The sequence below is a fragment of the Eleutherodactylus coqui genome, chromosome 6, assembly GCF_035609145.1.
Source record: "Eleutherodactylus coqui strain aEleCoq1 chromosome 6, aEleCoq1.hap1, whole genome shotgun sequence".
Classification (NCBI taxonomy): Eukaryota; Metazoa; Chordata; class Amphibia; order Anura; family Eleutherodactylidae; genus Eleutherodactylus; species Eleutherodactylus coqui.
The window spans coordinates 104,632,069-104,648,608 of NC_089842.1; the positions used below are offsets into that span (position 1 = coordinate 104,632,069).

General features: G+C 41.9%; 1 protein-coding gene across 1 annotated transcript in view; it reads left to right on the top strand.

Moving 5' to 3' along the window:
* Positions 1 to 12,944, top strand: part of RNF207 (ring finger protein 207) — a 56,596-nt gene extending 43,652 nt beyond the window's left edge. Inside the window, exons 13-18 of the mRNA XM_066605698.1 lie at positions 2,555 to 2,747; positions 4,127 to 4,312; positions 5,549 to 5,600; positions 6,759 to 6,876; positions 7,812 to 7,892; positions 11,283 to 12,944. Of these exons, the coding sequence (XP_066461795.1) occupies positions 2,555 to 2,747; positions 4,127 to 4,312; positions 5,549 to 5,600; positions 6,759 to 6,876; positions 7,812 to 7,892; positions 11,283 to 11,415 (763 nt within the window). The 3' untranslated portion in view covers positions 11,416 to 12,944. The remainder of the gene's footprint in view (positions 1 to 2,554; positions 2,748 to 4,126; positions 4,313 to 5,548; positions 5,601 to 6,758; positions 6,877 to 7,811; positions 7,893 to 11,282) is intronic.
* The last annotated feature ends 3,596 nt before the right edge of the window (positions 12,945 to 16,540 follow it).

The following is a 16,540-nucleotide window of genomic DNA, read 5'->3' on the forward strand; positions in this document are numbered from 1 at the left end:
ACATAGAGGACAGTATTATAGTAGTTATATTCTTGTACATAGGGGACAGTTTATAGTAGTGTAACAACTGTGGATGTGAAACCACTGTGTCAACCTAACGTGTAGGTGCTGATCTAGTCGAGCATGGTTGACAGCCTACCCCGGCATTAGAGGTAAGATACCAGATGTATGAACCCTATATGGAAACTAGGGAAAGCATCCTTCCCTGAACTAATAACCAGGAGAGGGAAACCCCTGCCTATAAGCGGAGCATTCGTCTCAATAAGGACGACACAATGGTCTTCTTCTAGGCGCTGACTGACCTTGACAGGGCAGAACAACTATAAAACAAACGACAGAACAATACCGGGGCGTACAGGAACAAAGGAGGTACAGGCTGACAAGGATAAACAGAGAGGCAGACTCACGAGGATAACAGACAGCAGGATACACAAACAGAGAACACAGAACACAAGCAGAAGGCAAGGTAGCAAGTAAACTGCCGGAGCAGCAGCTTAACATGGAGTTATGGACACAAATCACACAACAACACTACAGCACTGACTAAAAGGCCCAGGGCAGCTATATAGGGAGGTGATTAGAAAAGGTGCATCAGCTGAGCCGAAGGCCCAGAAGCAATTAACCTAAGAAGTGCTGGAAGAGAATAAATGTAAATTCAGTGAACAGGGAGAGCAGGATGATGCCCTTGCCTGCCAGACACAGAAGCAGAGGATTGTGTCTGAACAGTGCACCTAAAAGGTAGTTATATTCTTATACATAGGTAATATTACTGTAGTTATTCTTGTAGACCAACAATAGTATTATAGTATTTTTTTTATAAAGGGCAATATTATAGTTCTCATGCTAAGTCTTGTCTCACACGAGTGTTTGGTAATTGCTTTTACGGGCGCAAAATACGATGTACCAATATTACATATGATATCACATAGACAGTCATTTGGCCGCTCACACTAATTGCAAATATTATGCGCGTAAGAAAAATCACAGCATGTTTAATCTTGGCGCATATAATGCGTGCATACATGCCAAGATAGTACATGATGATGGGCGGCCCCCAGCCTTTTCGCAATATCATTATGTACTGACTGTGTGCCACGTGGATATCTCGCAGCCTACACGCTGCAAGATACGCTCATGTGAGCCTGGCCTAACAGCTTACTATATATTGCAGAGATTAGATACTGTATCAATACAAACAGAAAATAAATACAACACTGTGTGATTTGTTTGCAATTTCTTGAACATTTTCATTTTGCTATGTTTTGTGGTTCTGGCCGCTAACCAGCAGCATTTCTTTTATCTACATAGCGCTCACAGTCAGCAGGTCACCTGCCCCCTATGTGTTTGCACCTGGGTGATTAGTGGCACGCCAGGGTTACAGACAAACTTGTGAGCACATGCCTTGGCCGGCACTATTTATATCAGAATTTCAGGGAACTCTCAAAGCTCAAATCTTTAGCACCGTCTATATATATATTTATGCCAGGGAATGTCACATAAAGCTCAAGCTTCTTACATGCAGCGCAGATGGAAGGTGGAAGCTGAGAGGGAACACGCTGTCTGCATGCAGTTACTCTAGCACTAAAGCTGAGACAGTAAAGGACATTGCTTTATTCAAGTCAGCTGATTAAGGTAATTTAGTTTTTAATGGGTTAACACTAGACAAAGGTATGACTGTTTCCATATGTTGGGGTATCAGTGCATGATAACAATGTAATGAAGCCGCTTCAAGCTGCATTGTATTCACCTTCCATCCCTCTTATTGGATCATATAAGAAATACTTTACCATCATTAGAAATTTTTGAAATTTCATAAATAATTTCAAACTTCCAAATGTTCTGAACTGGGTGCAGGGGCATAGCTGTAGGGGGTTCATAGCCTGCAAGCAACCCATGGTGTCTAATGAGGACCAATGCCCCTTTATCACGCCAGTTCAATAACGATTATTCATCTTATAGTTATGTAGCACTTTTGCTGTGATTTTCCAAAATCACAGCAAAATCTCTCAGTTTTTGGATATTTGCTGCAAGAATCGCAATATGACTGTGACGTGTGTGTAAACTCTAGGTACCCATACAGATAGTGCTTTATTGCAAGCGACTGGGAACCACAAGGTTTTACATGTATGTACACCGTGTATGGAATATGTTGGTTTTTGGACCCTGGTAATGCTTGTGCATTCGGGCCCACAGCATGAAGTTATCCCTTTGACTAGGTGCACATGGCAAATGTCAAACTTCTGTAAGGTACCCTTTAAACTACCTCTATCCCACTGCCTCAGTTTAAGTACATTGTATGCTTTCTTATCATCTATCTCTTCAGCTATTGGGGTTTACCAAATATACTGCTCAAAAAATTAAGACTTCCATCTGCAGCACTTTACAGACAGAATATGTGGTGCGCCGTGTCATTAACGTAGTGCGCTTACGCTATTCATGTAGCCCCACAGTCATAAACTGGTGAAAGTATACCTGTCAGTATATAGTTCGTTGTATAAATCACCAGTACATGTGAATGTTTTATCCTCTGTTCTACTGTATATCACATCTTTAGGATCTCCAGCAGTCAGTGCCCCAAGGCGTTAATGATGCCTGGATGTACATCCTCCTGCGACAAAATGTCCATCACTGGGACCATTGTTCGTAAACCTACCATGCATCGCTATATCAGCACCAAAGTCCTGCTGGCCGAAGGAGGGGAAAACCCTTTTACTAAACATTGTCGTAGTTTTGAAGACATGTACAGGGTAGGTTACGGATCCATTCCATATTGCCTGTATTGCTTTGACTGCGTAATGTTACCATCACATACTTACCAAGTTTAGAACCTCATGACAGTTTAAGCCCTGCTGTGTTCCCCGAAAAATTCCCCCCAATTGGCACTTCCTGTTTTATTTATTGTAAATTAGCATAAGCACTTTGAAGTGTGCGTATTTTACCGTATCCTTTGTGTGCGCATGAAAAAACACGTAAGATTCTTACCATTGATTTCAGTGGGCAGTTACGTTTAACATGTGCTTTTTCGTGCGCAATATGCACGGAAATAAAACTTGCTTCGTATTTTTTGCACAAATAAAATGCGTGTGAAAAATACGCTCATGTGAATTAACCCATTGAAATCAATGGGTTCTATTCACTGCATATTGCGTGCGCAAATTTTGCATGCGTAATATGCAACGCAATACAAATCTGTTCGTGTGTGTATAAGCCTTTAGTCTAAGGCCAGTCTGAGCATTAGGTTTTATTCACACAGGTATATTTGCGCACATACGTAGAAAATAGAACCCATTGATTTCAATGGGTTTACTCATAAAAGCTTATTTTGCGCGTGCATTTTGTTCAGCGCGCTATTTTTCCCGGCGCTTTCGCGCAGGGAAAGAGCACATATTGAACTGATTATTTGCTCATTTCAATGAATGGAAACATGGTTTTATGCTTTTTTGCACATGCAAAAAGTGCAGTAAAATATGTCGTTGCGTGCAAATGCACAAAAGCCATTCTGCAAAAACGCACGCAAATACACTTACGCTGGTGTGAATCTGGCATTAGACTAAGAGCATATTGTACACCTCCATAATACGCATGCCATCAGTATTTGGTTCGCAGTTGCCTCCGTATTTACTGTTATTGGTTTCATTTCTACTGGATAAATAGTGATCTGGATTTGCCCAATAGAAAAGAATACTAATGCGGAGGCAAAAATGGGAGAAAATAGGTAGTTCTGCGTTTTTAAAAAGCAGCAGTGAAAAATCCAGCCATGTGAATAGTTCCATAGATTTACATTATTTTCATGTTACTGTCCACCAAACACAGACCAGGTCCAGAGTTACAATACACTTGTCTGGAAGAAGTCTAACATCTATTTGACATGAGCGGAATATATGGGCACATTTCTGCACCTATATTACGGCCGTAAGCCCTGGCCGACCGTGGGGCTAATGATCCCTACTAATGGCATCGTAGGGAACTATATCTCATATTATGCTTTAGTGAAATTGGCCTTTGTGGTCCTGTGGAAGCGTCCATATCTACAAGCCCTAATGTTGGACTTGATATATGTTGAATAATGTTATAAAAGAATGAGGAAAAAAACATATTTAGAAAGCACACGTAATTTGTTCTTCAGACCATCCAGTTAGAAATCCAGAACCTGAAGGACCAGGTCCAGGAACTGCACCGAGACCTCACCAAACACCATTCCCTTATTAAGACGGACACGATGAGTGATATCATACAGAAATCCCTGCAGGTGGACGGTCAGATTGCATCCGAATATTCATCAGTAGAAACAATGAGGGCCGCGTTTGAAGAGGTGAGCGCCCCCGTTATCTCAGCTGGTGAGCACAGGCATTTCTACTTCATGGCAGGCACAACCTACAGTAATATGTGAGAACAACTACTTATGTTTGCAACGTTTTAAATTGAGGTTGTGGTCATTCTGCAGTTTTGCCCACAGACAGTTTAAGGTCTCTTTCACACGAGCGTCATTTTGGCGTCATGGTTTACTCTAGGTTCTTTCAGACAAACAAGTTTTTGATGTGCCTAAAAAAATCAAACGTCAAAAGATAGGACATAGGCATGATTTTTTTGACGCCTAGATTTCTCTCCATCTAAAGGTCGGACAAGTACTATCTGTTGACAGCTCAATGCCGGCGGCTCTATAGTCTCCTATGGAAGTCTATGGAGCTGGCCAGCAAAGGGAGGGCGTTGAGCAACTCAGAGCGCTAGAACAATGAAGGGAATCCCTGTGGGGATTTTCTTCATCTTCGCGGCCGCCAGAACAATGAAGGGCATCCCCGAGGGATTTCGGGGCTGCGGCGTCAGTGCACTGCAAGACGCCGCAGCCAGCAGTGTAAACTCTCGGAGAATAGCTGCGACTTGGTCGCGGCTATTCTTCATTCACGCGATTTAGCGCTCCGATAGCCACAATGTTTTAGTGCATCTATAAGAGCGCTAAAATGACGTTCATGTGAACAAGGCCTAAGGCTACATTCACACGGACAAGCGCGATATCGGATTGAATGTGAGTTTTTCACTCAGATGTGATGTGTTATTCATTCAGAAACACCTCACATCACTTCTGTGAAATTGCAGTCTTCGGCACGCGTTTCACGAGCGTCAGAGGATCGCAAGTGTTTCCTATTGATTTCAATGGGAAACATCAAATTGTATGGCATGCAAATGAATGCAATGTCTTTTAAGGTCCCATTGGAAACAATGGGCGAGGCGTTCCGAGGGAATGCTAAAAGATAGAACACTCTACAACTTTTATCCTTGCTACAAGGTAAGAAAAATCACCGTTGTGGAATATTCCATCCCGTGTGAAAGGTCCCTAAATGAGTCATTTCATAAGGATTTTTTTTTTAAATGGAAGCCAGTCCAGCGATCATCTGATTGACACAGGTTTGGCTTCAGAAACCAAAGCTGGCCCTGCAGTGTACAGAAGCCTCCATAACAGCTATGGGTCCTAATACTTTGTAGTTGAGGTACTTTGCCCATTGGATACCCACATGCAGGTATTCTATCTAATATTACTTATTTATTTTAGATATGGGAGGAAACATATCAGAGGGTTGCAAATGAGCAGGAAATTTATGAAGGTAAGATGGCTTCGGATTAAACAATACATAGGCTGGGTGCACATATATTCCTTGTTTACAGCTGATTGCTTTGTGCTGAGCTGGACACAACCGATGACACATTTGTGCATTTTGGGTATCGGCCCAGCATCCACAGCTGGACAGAAAAAGCTGCATGCTACTTTTTTGTCTGCGTCCAACGTGGCAAAACCAATGTGTCGGATGCCATGAATGATCCAGCTGAAAACGATGGGATCAGTTCTTGCATTGGTTTACATCCACGTAGGGAAAAAACATGATGGCTGGACATATGGGAACACGGCCATATATTGTCCTTGTGATCAGTATGGATCCGCCGTACACTGATCAGCATATCCTACCTATTAGGGTGATTCACAGGGGACGGACGGAGTATTACGTAAGATAGTTTTGATTTTTGAATTCCCCTCCACATGGCTTGTACTGTAAATGTTGTAGAATTTTGAATGCAATTTGGAATGAAGATCCGCAGCATCTACGGCCCGTGTGAAGCCCTGTTGTGGTCAATTTTTCTGGAACTGCTTGAAAATTCTGTAGTTTTGCATCAGTTTTGAAAAACTGCAGCAAAACCCGCAATGTGACCACAACATGTGATAAATATTTCAGGCCTCTATCAGACATCAGTCCTATAAAGAAGCCTATAAGAAAAACACCATATCCACAGCATGTTATGTTGTGAAAAAACACTACAAACTACCAAAATGCCACAAAAGGACGGCAAAAGCAAAAACCCTTTTAATTTGTAATACACTTTAAGGGTACGATCACACATCATGGACTAAATGGGGGTTTTATCATAAAATTCACTCGTTGCATTGAAATAGATGAATTCTGCAGTAAAAATCCACAGCATTTCGCGGCAATAGAGCATGCTGTGGATCTGAAAATCTGCAGTATGACTATCTTCCACTGCTGTTGTTTTACCTCTGTAAGGGCTTATCCACACAGGAGTATTTGTGTTATGTAATCCACAGCAGGCCTATCTATACTGCAGATTTAATCCACTGAAATACATGTGTTAAAACCTGTGGCAAAATCCACAGTAAAAGCCACACCAGGTGCGGATATGCTGCATGTTTTCTATGGGTTTTCCGCTGCACATTGTTTGGACATTAACCAATACTCTCCTCGTAATGACAGCTCAACTACATGACCTCCAGCAACTGAAACAAGAGAACAGCTACTTAACCACAATTGCCAAGCAGATTGCTCCATATGTACAATCAATTGCCAAAGTTAAAGAGCGTTTGGAGCCCAGGTAGGAAATAGAATAATGTAAGTGTCTGGGTCTTCCACTGATCTTAAAAATGAGGCCCTCATTCCCAGGAGTATCATGGAATGACATGGCAATGAGTAGGACTTCTAGAATATTTGGGTGATTCACCGTGAACATGGAGCCGGATTCTCACATTTGGTGAGGGTCTTATCTACTGGACCCAACCAATCAAGTTTTTACATTATGACTAGAGATGAGTGAGCATACTCGCTAAGGGCAATTACTCGATCGAGCATTGTCCTTAGTGAGTACCTGCCCGCTCGGAAGAAAAGATTCGGCTGCCGGCAGCGGGCGGGGAGAGGCTGGGGAGAGCGGGGAGGAACGGAGGGGAGATCTCTCTCTTCCTCTCTCCCCTCCGCTCCCCCCTGCTGACTGACGCAATTCACCTGTCACCTGCTCCGGCAGCCGAACCGTTTCTTCCGAGCGGGGAGATACAATGCTCGATCGAGTAATTGTCCTTAGCGAGTATGCTCGCTCATCTCTAATTATGACTTATGTGTCATGTAAACGTTTAGCTGTTTAACCCCAGTGAATTGATAGTTGTACAGCTACAGAAAATACAGTGAACGATTCAGCCCAAAAAATCCAAAACACCTCTACTGTTTATTTCATTGGCCTCATCCTACATTCACTAAAGTGAGGAAACCTTCATAGACTCCTGATGTCTTCTTGGTGGATTCATATTTCACTTTTTAGATTTTTAGATTGTGTCATTCAATGCAGAGAACTTGGAGTTCTGTCCTCTGATCCATGCCGTAAGAAATTCAGAAGAACAAAGCTTGGGGAGTATAGTTTATAGATTTAGTGTCACTACTTTGCCAGAAGTGAACTTCCCCTTTAACTAGGCTCCTCTGGGCAGGTGGCTTGTTTGCCTCTACAATAAATAAATTGATGTCTATGTGTTTTATGCCTTCTAGACTGAAAGAGCTGAACAAGCAGAAGGATGATGGGTCTGAGAAAATATATGAGGATTCTTCATGCATGGATCTTCAGAACAGGTACGAAGAATACATATACGCTATCAAAACGCGTTAAAAGACATGTTGCATCTGTATATCTATCCTGTCTATGCTTGGCTCTGAGCATTTAAAGGGACAGAAAACTTTTTAGTGATATAGCTTGAATATCCAGAAAGGAGAGAGGAAGAGGCGGCGCTCCTTGGTATTCAGAATTAACAGCAGCACTTTATTTCATATAAAAAGATAGCAAAACCAGGACACGGTGCACAACAATTAGGCAATTATGTTTTGTGCACTGTTTCCTGGTTTTGCACCTGCTACTTTTTTATATTAAATAAAGTGCTGCTTTTAAGGAGTGCCGCATTGTCATCTTTCCTTTTTGGATATTTAATATTCTTTAATTCAGGTTGAAACACCTTTGAGTTACCGAGTTACAGAGACGCAGTCAGCGGTGGTCATCCATTGGTGAGTGCCATTTACCTCCTTCCTAAGTTTGATATAGTTTGAATATTTCAGTCTTTTGGGGTAAAGATTTTGCTAAAAATACTTATAAAAGAAATGTTTCTACTTTGGATATATATTATATAGGAAGTTAGGGATAATCAAATAAGTCTCTGGGTCCTCGGGGGTGGGGTGGGTGGGTTTAAATCATCACACGGGGAATGACAGTATTTAGTGCAAGGGTATAGTTACACAAGCGATTTTTGCTGTGTGTGTACAGAAATAGACCCCATTGTTTTCATGTGCGATTTTTCTCTCATAGCGATGCTGCAAGATGAAAATCTCATTTTTACAAGTTTGATACCAGCGCAAGTTTTTTGGACCGTTATCGCACTCACCCATATAAACACAGCTTAAAAAATCAAATGAAAGGCTGGGTGTCCAAAGTTGCAATTGGATCAGAAAACCAGATTGGGAACCATTACAAACTGCACGGGAACACTTTAAGAAGTCAGGCTTCTGTATCTGCACTGCATTGCATCTGGAAATAACACAGAACTGGAATAAGTCAGGCAGATAACCAAATTTTACTAGAATTCTAGATATGGCTTCTCTCCAACTAGTCAATTAAATCCATTCTCCATGTCACATGAGAGACAGGAATGTGATACTGATAAAGTCTCCAGACAGAATGGTGATGCCTGTAAATAGGGGGTTGCAGGACAAGTCAAGCTCATTGAGTGTAAAATCCTACATAAAATTTTTACTTAACAGGGGACCAGTCAACACCATCCCATCCCTAAAACTAACTTCACTGGCGGGCAGAGGATTAAAAATCAATCACGTCTAATGCCCTCTGTTTTCCAATTGAGCCCATATACCTGCACAATTAGGTTCCAAAGTTATCACACGTCGTTTGCAAATCAGCAGAGAAGAGTCATCTGGCCGAGAAGAGTCACGCTGATTCATGGGCTGCTTAACCAATCATCTCCACTTTCTCTTGATAGTCAACTCATTACATTTCCCCATTACACAGAAAATCCTGTCTGTAAGGAGAAAATGTGGTATGGCGAGCTGGGCAACACTTGAATCAGTGTGACTCTTTTTGGCTGGATGACTCTTCTCTGCTGATTTACATATAGTGCAGTATAACTTTGGTGCCTAATCACAGAGGTACATCGGCTCATTGGCAAAAGAGAATTCACTAGAAGGGATTGATTATCCATTCCCTGTTAGCTGGCAAAGAATGTTTTAGGGGAGGTCCAGAGAGGGCAGATTTGATGTAGAATTTCCCTGTGGACCCTCCGTTTGAAAATTCCACGGCATTTAGAGTAGCAGCAAAGCGGATGATATTTTGAAAATCTTGTCCACAAACTGATGAAATAATCTGCACAAAATCTGTGCGGAAATTGACTGGTGGTGCAGAATTCTATTCCACAGCATATCAATTTTATTGCTGTTTCTGCTCCGGAATTCACCTCTTCTCTGCTGCTATGCATCTTCACACACCATCCTTGTCTATATGTTGCACATTAAAGGGGTTGTCCAGGCGCAGTGAAAAATGGGCGAAGGGAGAAAGATGACTTAAAATGATAAAAGAACCATTACTTACCTGTTAAATCAATCGCCCTCGCTGCTGCAGCGATGACATCATGTTAAAACACTTGACCACAGCAGCCAATTAGCAGCCTAAATGGTGGACAGCAAGAGAACACTGAAGCCAGTTATATCATAGCGTCAGGACAGTAAGCAAATACTGGTAGGGTCCACCAAAGTGATGATGCTGGAGTGTTGGGTAAGGCTACCTACACACGGGTGAGTGATTGTGATTGTGTGTTTTCACTGCGATGCAAGGCGTTTTTATGTCAAAAACGTCTCTCATCACTTCACTAAAGCTGCATCAGAGGATCGGTAAGTGTTTGCCATTGTTTTCAATGGGAAACCTTGCATTGCACTCTTGTGCACATTGCATACCGTGCAGTGAGTTTTACTGCCCTATTGAAAACAATGGGTGATGCGTTCCAAGGAACTCGGATAGGACATATGTAGTGGCCCAAAGCTGTGGTGTAGATGCATTTAAATGACTGTTGTGAGTGATTCTTGTGTGTGTGTCCCTTTACTGTGTGAGTGGCGTGATTGAATGTCTCGGATAGTTGAGAGGCAGAGTTTAGAGGAGAGTAGAGAGGGAGAGTTGAGAAAATGTAGTCAGAGGTGGTGTATGTTCCTGCGCAGGGCTAAGCATAGAGTAACGGGTCTTCTGCCATGACAAAAAGAAAAGGGAAGCCGTTGAGTGGCCTGAGAACAAAAATAGAAAGCATGAGTGAATGCTGATTTCTGAATCGGGAGTACATACCCCACGGACGATCTATCAGATAACTGGGACTGAAGACGGCTAGAATCCAAAGGGAAGAGTGTCTCCTAGAAAGCGTGTAACATGGAAAGTGTGGAAGACAAGTGGAAATCTGAAAAGGAAATTTGTGATTTCTGCACAGCATCCTACTTGTAGAGGAATTAAAGCTGGAAAAGTTGTGAGTAAAGTGCAACCGAGCACCTCTGGTTGGTTTTCTAAAAATTCATTTTTGGACCGTGGACTCTTTATTTCACGCTGTATGAATAGCGGCCTAAAAGGGGTGCTGGCGTCACGTGACATTCAAATTCCTTAATTCTACGTTTTCCTGTTCACTGCAGGCGACCGAGCTAGGCCAAGCTGGCACCCATCCCTCTTGTTTCCCTGTGGTCTCCCCTGTCATGGCGGGCCTCTCACTCGGGTTGCCTCATTGCACATGCAGCTATATATATTGCTTATGTATATGACTTCATTCAAAAGAATGGGGTTCATATTCATGCGAGATTTGTGCATCTCGCAAAGCACAAATCTCGCTTGATTTTTTTTGAGTCATATGAAGCAAGTAATGGTTCTTTTATTATTTTTATGCTATTTACTCCTTTTTGTCACGCTTTTTGCTGATCGCGCGTTTTTCATCCTAGGAATGACTTAACTGTTTGTTCAGAAGACCAACATGAAAAACAATTGGAAGTGAAAATGAGCGAAGAAGCATTGTTAAAAAGTAAAGAGTACTATAAGCTCAAACAGAACGTGCCCAACTGGAAAAGCACATGAAGGGCAACTCCTTGTAAAAACGTGACCATAAGATGTACAGCTGCAAGAAAAAGAAAGTGAACCCTTTGGAATGACCTGGATTTCTGCATTGCTTACTAATACAATGTGGCCTGGTTGTTATCCAAGTCACAGGCATGTACATCCTAACTAGTCAGGCAGTATTCACTTTTCCTTTCCGTTTTGTGAACATTTCCCACTGATTTCAATGGGATTTTTAGGCTTACACAGAAATGCTTACTTACAGATTTCTGTTCATAAAAGGGAATGGAAATGCAGAAAATGGGCGGATATATATGGTGCTTGTGTGAATGCAACCTAACTCATAAACCGTTGTAAAGATTCATGTTTTATTATTGAGCACATTGGGTAAACATTCACAGTGCAGGGAAAAAAGTAAGTGAACCCTTGAATGTAATAATCTATAGATGCCGCTTTATTAGCAATCACCCTCACTAACTATTTTCTGTAGGTGCAAGTAAGATTTACACAGATTTGAGGGGGAATTTCGGACAGTTTCTCCATGCAAATGTGTTGCAGTTTATCAATATTTGTATGATGAATGCAGCGCCCCCATCAGGTCATGCCACAGCATCTCTATAGGGTTAGGCACAGTAATCTGACTGCAAAACACAAATGATCGTTTTCAACCATTCTTTAGTTCATTTGCTGGTGTGCTCCTGGACATTGTCATATTGTATCACCCAGCATGCCTTTAGCTTGAGGTCATGGGCTCCTGCCCTTACCTTCTCCTATACAATGTATTGATGCACCTTAGAATTCATTGTTCTATCCAGGATCACATGGTATCCAGGACCTCAGGCTATGATGCTCCCTTACTTGGGATGGTGGTTTTGGTGTGCAATGTGCTTTCTCGTCCAACCATAACATTGTGTATTTGTGTTAAAAAGCTCTACTTTTGTCTCATCTGTCTATGGAACATTTTCTCAGATGGATTTGTGGAACATACAGGTGTTGTCGAGCAAACTAGAGACAAGTAGCAATGGCTTACTTTGTGTTGTCCTTCCATAAACACCATTCTTGTTCAGTTTCTTATTCTGGACCCATAAACAGAGAATATACACTTTGTTAAGTCTTCTGTAGGTCTTTTGCTCTTACCCTTGGGTTCTTTCTTGCCTCTTTCGGGCTCACTCATTGTACTCTTAAAGTAGCAACAATTAAGAATTTCCTCCCTATGTACATAAATTGTTGATGTGCACCCAGATCGTTAGCAATGCTTTTGTAGCTAGTTCAAGCTCCATGCAACTCTATAAGAGGTCTTCTGAAAATTGTTTGCATCAAGGCATTGTTCACACTAACCAGTCTTTTGGAGAACAGATTTGTCAGTGACCAGGCTTTATATGTCTATATTTGATGGACGCAGCACTTGTGAAACCCACACTAGCAATACCATCTCCTTATGGCCCTTTTACATGGGCTGACAGTCTTTCAAACGACGGCACGAGCGTTGATGTCACTGCTAAGGTCATTAGCGCTTGCAGAGAGTTTACATAGAAAGACCTGCTGCTGGATCGCGGACTTCTCATCCGCTTCTCGCTCAGCCCTTCATCTCCTATGTGAAGTGCTGAGCGGAGAGCATTTACACAGGATGAGAACAGCGAGCCAACAAGGTTTTTTAAGCTGACTGAAAAGTCAGCTCAAGAAACTGTGAACAACAAGTGAGTGATTTTTGCACAGTTACACTGAACAGTTATGGCTCAAATTCTTTCTTTTGAACGAATTATGAGCGATAATCGTTACGTGTAAATGGGCTTTTCGTTGAAACTCCTTTTGCTAATTAGCTCTTGTAGAAGTTATTAACACAAAGGATCACTTAATTTTTCTCCCTGCACTGTGGATGTTTACTCAACTAGATTGGCCCGATGTTCGCTACGCGAACATAAAATGTTTCAAAAGTGGTGGTTGTGAACTTCTAAATCTGCTTGGTTAGGTGATTATTTAGAGTGTCACTTTGTATTTGGTCAGATATCTAATATAAAAAAGCCTACAGGTCTCTCTCTGTTTGTCTGTCTTTCTGTCTCACTCTGTCTCTCACTTTGTCTGTCTCTTTCTCTCTCATTGCCTGTCAGCCTCTCTCTATCTGTTTCTTTCATTGTCTGTCTTTCTCTGTCTGTCTGTCTGTCTATCTCTCTCTTTCGGTATTGCTCTGTCTCTTTCGTTCCCTCTTTGTTTGTCTCTTTCTGTCTCTATTGCTCTCTCTCTATCGCTTTTTTCTGGGTCTCTCTATCGCACTCTCTCTGTCTTTCTATTGCTCTCTTTGTCTGTCTACCGCTCTCTCTCTGTCACTCTTTCTCTGTTTGTTTCTCTCTATTGCTATCTCCCTATTTGTTTCTATCGCTCTCTGTCTGTTTCTCTGTCTCTCTATCGCTCTCTCTCTCTGTTTCTGTCTCTCTATCACTCTCTGTCTATCGCTGTCTGTGTCTCTTTATCTTTCTCTCTCTGTCTCTCTACCACTCTGTTGTCTCACTGTCTATCGCTCTTTCTCTCACTGTCTCTCTCGCTCTCTGTGTCTGTCTCTCTATTGCTGTCTATTACTCTTTCTCTCTCTGTCTCTATTGCTCTCTCACTGTCTCTCTATTGCTCTCTCTGTCTATCACTCTTTCTCGCTCGTTCAATAAAATATGAGTGGTACAACTATTTGCATATTATTAGCCTACTTAGATTGTGTTTGTCTAGAATTGTGACTTAGATAACGATCAGACTACATTTTATTATCAATCAGTATTAGTATATCAGTATGAATGCAGGATTCTGGGTGATTCCAAAGAGTTCACTAAAGACCCATTTACATGTAACAAATATCGCTCAAAGTTCTTTCAAACGAACGAATTTGAAGGATAATTATTCAGAGTGAATGCAAAAAAAAATCGCTCACATGTCATTCGCGGTTGTTTATGCTGACTTTTTAGTCAGCTTAACAAACCTTGTTGCTTTACTGTTGTCGTCCTGTGTAAATGCTCCCCCTCAGTACTTCATATCGGAGGTGAAGCACTGAGCGAGAAACGGATGAGTAGTCCGCAAACCGCCAGCAGGACTTTCTGTGTAAACACCCTGCACAACCGCTGATGACCTTAGCGGTGATGGCGCTCGTGCAGTCATTTAAAAGACTGTCCGCCCGTGTAAAAGGGCCTTAACTTGTTCTTGCAGCTGTATGTATGACCCCTGTGTAATGTTAATCATTTAGGTGTTAAAAGGACATCCACTGTTCACTTATGAGCACTAAATCCATTCTATAGTCCTCATTATGTCAAAAATCTGGACCCCAAACTGAGAGTTGAGGGTCCTCTACAACTATTTGATGCATGTCCATGTAGTACTGAGCACTTTATATATCTGATATAGACTTGTGTAGATACAGAAAATGTTATTTATTGCAGCATTCACCTGAGCTGTCGGCTTCCAGATTATTGGATGGTCATAGAACAGTATATGAAATAAAGTTGTAAATGTACAAAACCTCAAGGACAAAGACCACCCAAAATAAAACAGCCTTGTAATTCGTTATGACTGATGAGGCTTCTGGTCTTTAGTCACGAAAATCATGCAGTTCTGTTCTGGAAACAAATGTGAACTACCAGAATTTCTGGATTATCAACTGTGAACTAAAAGAAGTTCAACGTAAAATGTAAGTTCTCTATCTTGGCAGTGTTGTCTCTAAGTATACAAAATAGTGTAAAAGGGAAATGTCCTTTCTTCCCGTATCTGAATATCCAGAATATCTGATAGTTGGGCATTTACATCTGGCACATAACTGTATCCAGAAACTCAGGGGAACAGACTGTGCTAAGTTTGTTGTAGATTGCCCTTTTTCTTTGGGCTTGTTTCAATGATCTCTCCTCTTACTAATTCATAAACTTTTCTGTGACCAACTAATAGTCCACAATGTTTGACAATCTGGCACCTGTCTGGTCCTGTTAATGGCAGATAAATGGGATTTGTCCCTGTAATTATGTTAAAGTGCTTCTTCATTCAGTTTGTTCTCCACTCATATTAGTAATATAAAGCATTATACACACACTGGGAAACTGCATTTTGCTCTTACTTGGTACATGGTTGTGGCATCTGAGCAATTACCCTTATGCACCAGCTACCGTGTTTCCCCAAAAATAAGACACTGTCATATTCATTTTTGCCCCAAACGCGGCACAGGGTCTTAATTTCGGAGGTTGTCTTATACTCAACTAGCAGGCGCTGTTCAGGTCCCTCCCGCTGGTCTTCAGTGCTCTGGCAGGCTTCCGTGTAATCCTCAGCACTGACAGAGCTTGCTCTCAACAAGGGATTGCTCTCAGCCTCAGCCAATCAGAGCCAGTGCTTAATAAACCAATCACAGCCATTCATTTTTCATGTAGTGTAACTAGGGTGTATTTTCAGGGTAGGGCTTATTATCGGGGGTAGATCTTATTTTCAGGGAAACATGGTAGATACTGATCGGCCTTGCTCCGTGTCTAATTTGTTACATTGACAGGTTCACACTGAGGGCTTTTTCACACGGGTGTTGAGATTTGCGGACGAAAATCAAAGGAAAGAGAAAAAGCCGCAACCAAGTCGTGGCTAAATCTCCTGTTTTCTCTCCCATTCACATGGCCAGACTGCAGCATATATACACCGCAGCCTGGAATTCCATGAGTCGTGGGGAGAGGCCTTAGTGTGACTAAAGTCTCTCTCCCTCCCCTAGAGTTGAGCGAACGTACTCTGACGAACTTGATGCTCGTTCGAGTATTAGCGTACTTGATGGTGCTCAGGGAGACAGAGAGGGAACACACGAACCAAGAAAAAAAAATGCTCAAGTCCCCCATTGTAGTTAATGGGGTTTGTTACTCAAGCAGAGCTTTAGAATTTTACGAAAAGTTCTACTCGAATAACGCGGACCCGAGCATTTGAGTGCTCGCTCATCTCTAGTGACCACCCTTTACCTTCAAAACAGCATCAGTTCGTCTGGTTACACTTTTTTGCAGTTTTTGAAGGAACGCAGCAGGGACGTTGTTTCAAACGTCTTGGGAGAACTAACCACAGATCGTCTCTGGATGTTGACTTGCTCAAATCCTTCGGTCTCTTCCTAGAATACCTACAGACTCGATGTGGAGATCAGGGGGCTGTGGGGGCCCTA